General features: G+C 37.4%; 1 protein-coding gene across 1 annotated transcript; it reads left to right on the plus strand.

Moving 5' to 3' along the window:
- Window positions 1–51: 51 nt before the first annotated feature.
- LOC138005785 (ornithine decarboxylase antizyme 1-like) lies at window positions 52–4,042 on the plus strand. The gene is made up of 4 exons (XM_068851966.1): window positions 52–90; window positions 1,081–1,253; window positions 1,343–1,428; window positions 3,933–4,042. Exons 1-4 carry the CDS (start codon window positions 52–54, stop codon window positions 4,040–4,042), a joined length of 408 nt encoding a protein of 135 aa, XP_068708067.1.
- The last annotated feature ends 958 nt before the right edge of the window (window positions 4,043–5,000 follow it).

A 5,000-nucleotide genomic window follows, 5' to 3' on the forward strand; every position in this document is an offset into this window, starting at 1 on the left:
GTCCGATCATAATGTGAAATTGGCCGGACATTTTCAAAATTTGGTCGGACAATGTCCGATGACCGACTGTTATTTCCAGCACTGCATGGGGTAATAAATTATTATCATTATTACTTGGTGGTAGTTTTTATTCTATTATACCTATTTAAACATCCACTGAAATCAAAGACCCCTTTAATAAAATGAAAGAAAAATTTAGTGAGAGGCAATCGCAACTCAATGAGAGCTCTAACTTGGTAAAAGCCATGACGATAATAATTAAATTGATTATAATAATTCGTTTACTTGCACATGTCAATAGGCAATCCCTTGTAGGTTAATAATGTTACTGATGGCAATAGGAAATAAAAATAGTGGGAAATAGTAAAATAATAATATTGTTATTATTGGCCTTTTAATCAAACGATTTTATTGGTCCAAAGGATATTCTCTGACGTTTGTTTTGAGTAGGGTCTTAAAACAAAGTTCCCAATATTTTATTGACCCTTCTTAGGAACAGAAGTAGATTAAATGAACTTCTACTTAATGAATTCCTTGCTGCAGACAAAGTGTGGGATACTTGTCAGCATAGTATTTTCATGTCCCATTTTACTTTGTGGTAGTGCCAAGCACTTCTTAGAGTGATTTTACTTGACCCGTGAAATATATAGTGGAATATTACACGCTATATGTGCGTAAAAGCCCCTATCACATGGTGTATACAAGATTGAGGATGAAAAAACTGACACAAAAACAGAAAACACAATAATTACACAACTGAAGAGATAAATTATACGACAGTTATTTTCTTCGTTTATTAGACTAAACGTCAGAAATTTTTAAAAGATCGTGGGGTGTTTTCGTGTAAATAGTTTGAGTAACAGAAAAACAATAGGTCTAATTAGGAGGTAGTGTTACACAATAACTATTATTCTCTGTTTCACGGGTCAAGTACAATCACTCTAAAACAAATTTTGAGAACCTGTTTTTTGTACTTAACTTTCCAGAATACTCCCATGAAAACCTCTCCTGATACTTAATATAATACACTGACATATTGCATTTGTTGGCTGAAGTAAATGAAGGCCTTTTTTCCCTCAGGATTCAGAAATAGCTGTGGAGAAGAGTGGCAAGAAAGTGTCAAAGTCATCACTGTACTGCTTTCGCCTTAAAAATGGCGACCACCACATCATAGAGTGGAAGGTTGTTTTACAGAATGGCCAGCTGTACGTCGGAGTGCAGGATGGCGAGCTGCCTTTAGGAAGCAAAGAATGGTAACAAGAGCAAGCACTTTGTGGGAAATGACAAGTAATTTATGTACAGGTAACTCTACATCCAACATCATTGCTTTCTTTCTTTTTAGCTTTGTGTCCCTTCTTGAATATGCAGAGGAATACCTGAAATGTGAACACGTCTTTGTTGGCCTTCTAAAGGAGGGACCAGACAGAGGTATTTAAACGTTCATATAAGAATAGTATTTTCATACCATTCAAAGGTTAAGTACTTTTTTTCACCATTGACTTTTTTGCTCAGGTGCCAGGTGGCGACTAATGGGAAAAATTTGGTTGCCAGATCATAAATTTTGGTCGCCAACTTTGCATGCAAGGAAAGTCATAATTATTAAAAAGCACAAAAAAAAAAAAAGCATGAGAAAGATCTCTAAAGCCACTGCTGTTTTCGGCTTTGTCTTTAGTTTGGTGATGGTGTTCTTTAAGGTTATTTGAAATGGAGCGAAGCACAGTCTGTGTTTTCCATAGCAAGGCAAACATGGGTCCTTTATCCTTGCTTTTCACCTCTTGAAAACATCGTTCTTTATTCTCCTACAGCTTGCGTGGCAAGCAACTTGCCTTTATCGCGAGTAAACGCAATACTACTGTACAATTGCTCGGCCTAGGCCCCCAAACAACTACAATGCTCTTACCAGTCTCCGACCGAGATAAAATAAAAGGAGCGGCTTGTATACGGTTTCAGTAGCCTCCAGAATCAGAGGAACTTGTTTCTTTACGTACTTTTCTACCGACATTTATCTCCATTTATTAATCACCTTGTGCAGTCCATTTTGCAGTTATTCGCTTTCTAAGAGAGGGCACAAGTTCTCCAACCCTCTTTATGTTAAGGGTACAGGTTGCTTTTTGAAAGGTCCATGCAAATTTCGAATATGCGACGTCCAGGTTCATTATCAATATATTATCAATATCAAGCTAGTTCTGAAGAGGTCCTTCGATAATATGGCTAAATCTATGTTTTCAGCATTCACACCTGACGATGGATTTAAATTTTCAATCAACCTTCTTGCTGAATCTTCGTCTTCCGGGCACAAAATTCACGTAACCGGCAAGAAGCATACCGTGTTTAAGTTTGCCCGCCGATCCCATGAAAGCGTTGAAACGATATGGCGCCTAGTAAACGTGGTGATCGAAGTATCGAAGTAAATTTGTGCTATTAATTAACAATGTGAGAAACCGATTTTCTTGTAGTATTTATACATTATTTTAATGGGAAAAGAAAGGTGAGTCGTGTTCTAGCTACCAGTTCCGAACGATCTCATCATATAAAGATTCAAATACAGAAGTCAGGGATGGCACTAGGATTTTTCAATCTGGGTCCTGGGACCCGAATGTTCAGCCAAATTGGGGTCCCAAGCATTTTTTGGGGGTCCCAAAATCTTGGTGACCCTCTGCGAAAAAAAGAGTATGTTTTAAATTATGAGAAAAAGAGAGTAACCAACTTGGAATTAATATTGATGCATAATGCATATGCATATGCATATGCATAGGACCGGCCGACAAAGGCTTTTTCTAGAGCTGTTACATTCATTCCTGGACAAGAACTCTGTTAATGAAAGAGCACCCTTCCCAAGGGTTTACGCAGTACTGGTTTCCTCCCTTAGGAGCAACTAACAGTGACGTCTTTTGCTATATATTTGCATTCAGTGACTTGCAGAGTACAGTCCTCTGAAGAAGACCGCAGAAGGCGGTCGAAAATTTAGTTTTAACCTTTTTAGATGTTTTAAACCCCATTTCTTGGAACTTCAATTATGAGCACAGATCGCTCCAACAGTTTTACAAACAACAGAATATACTGACAAATCAAAGCAAGTTGTGTGAGTTATTTAAGTCAGTGCCTTGCGTCCTGAGACGCATTAAAATTTCGATGATGCATTTTTTGGATTTTATTTGCGTAAAAATGCATGATTTCTGCGTTAACGCGATCCCTGGAAGTTGTCTACTGTTTATCCTGGGTTATCAGACAAAAGGTGATTAGCCAGCTGGCGACCAGTTCTGAAAATCTAGAGCACTCAATTTTTGGTCGCATTGGCGACCAGTGAGTCACAATTTCAAGCCCTGCTCTTCATTGTGTTGAATTTGGAGTCTACATTATGTCAGGTAGTAACTTGTATGAAAAAAACAATTATTTTAAACCATGTTTAAGTAAACAGCTTTTAAACGTGTTTAAGCTTTGGTGTGAATAGGCCAGTTTAGACGTCAAAGGGTTAATCAGTGAGTAATTGAGAGACAGCTACAAACTTAATATCTCTGGGTAATGGGTCACACAATGTGTGTCCAACAGTATTCCTTACAAAATTAATGTCATGTGGCCAGCATTGGAACCACAAATTTTGATTGCTTCATGCATGATTGAGACTTTATCAAACTGGGCTTAGTCAATCAAAGCAGGGTTGGTGAAGATGCAGAGTTAGTAATGCCGTGTCCCAATCATTGGGAAACACCCTAACCCTAACTTAAAAAGCATGAATTTGCAAACAACATTTTGAGTCCCTCAACCTCCGTCATGCAATAAAAACTCTAACGCTGATGTCATGTTTTTAATAATTTGGGTCAACTCTAACTTTCCGTTGTCTTGTAATGAGCATTTTGAAGGCAACCAACAGCAGATGTGGATTACACGATCAGTACTGTTGTGAAGTTTGATTGTTGTTTTTTCTCTTGCAGCAAGTTTGATGCGCACCTTCATGTTTATGGGTTTTGAAACAGTGAAGCCGAACCATGAATTGTGCCCAAGCAGTGAAAGCTTTATCTTCATGGTGTACACCATTGAATGACAATCCAAAGTGGTTCTCCACACTATAGCTTACTTGTATATTTACATGTACAGTGTAGTGTGTTATACGGACTTGTTAGTATTGTAGAGTGTTCTGTATATAAATTACAACCATTACAGCACATATAATGATAATCAAAAATAATATAGCAAAGCCATCTCAAGTGACTCTTTAGCATGATGGTTATTTTGTCAAGTAAAAGGACGTTTTGTTCTTCCTTTGTTATTATGGGCTTTTTATCCAAATAAAGCACTGCAGCTCAAATTCTTTTCTACAAATAACTTTTGTCCAAGTGTTCAATAATTGAATTATTAGTATTATTTTGAACAGTTAACTCACTAAAATACCGTATCTCTGTAAAATTATGCATGCCTAGTGTTAATAATAATAATAATATTGTGCAGTTCTAGGCAGACAGTGCCAACAACTTCCTACATGTAAGGTTTCCCAAAAAATTTGCAATAAGGGTGCACACATGGACCTGAAGGGGGTGGTCAGAATCCAAAAAAGATTAGGTAGGCATAGCTGTGTCACAGAACAACACAAATTAATTGATGATGTTGAATGTCAAATTAAGTGTACAGTGTATTGATGCAAACTTCAGGTTTTGTGTACTCAGGGTATATAATTTATGGTGTGTCAAATTAAACTCCAGTTCTTTTTTCATGGTATTATGCATTATAGTCTTTGATCACATTGTTGTTGGGGCTCTAAGGCAATAACTGAAAGACACTTCAATCAGCTATAAAGAAGGATTGCTGACAAGCAAACTGTCAGAAAACGTTCCCTAATTTCTGGTTCAATCTACTTAAATGTTGGTCATGTTAGTGTCCCTTGGCAAATTGATTGGTGTTGGGAGTGGAAGTCAGCTGGTACACTTCCAACGTCGTTTGGCAGTAGCCAAAGAATGGCACAACACATTTTGATTCATCTAGTATAGGCCACTTCAGAAAATACC

Source organism: Montipora foliosa, chromosome 6, assembly GCF_036669935.1.
Source record: "Montipora foliosa isolate CH-2021 chromosome 6, ASM3666993v2, whole genome shotgun sequence".
Classification (NCBI taxonomy): domain Eukaryota; kingdom Metazoa; phylum Cnidaria; class Anthozoa; order Scleractinia; family Acroporidae; genus Montipora; species Montipora foliosa.

Coding starts and splice junctions, on each gene's coding strand:
- LOC138005785 (XM_068851966.1), top strand. CDS start 52: ATGTCCGATGACCGACTGTTATTTCCAGCACTGCATGGG. Junction 1,254..1,342: donor CCTTTAGGAAGCAAAGAATG/GTAACAAGAGCA, acceptor CTTTCTTTTTAG/CTTTGTGTCCCTTCTTGAAT. Junction 1,429..3,932: donor AAAGGAGGGACCAGACAGAG/GTATTTAAACGT, acceptor TTTCTCTTGCAG/CAAGTTTGATGCGCACCTTC.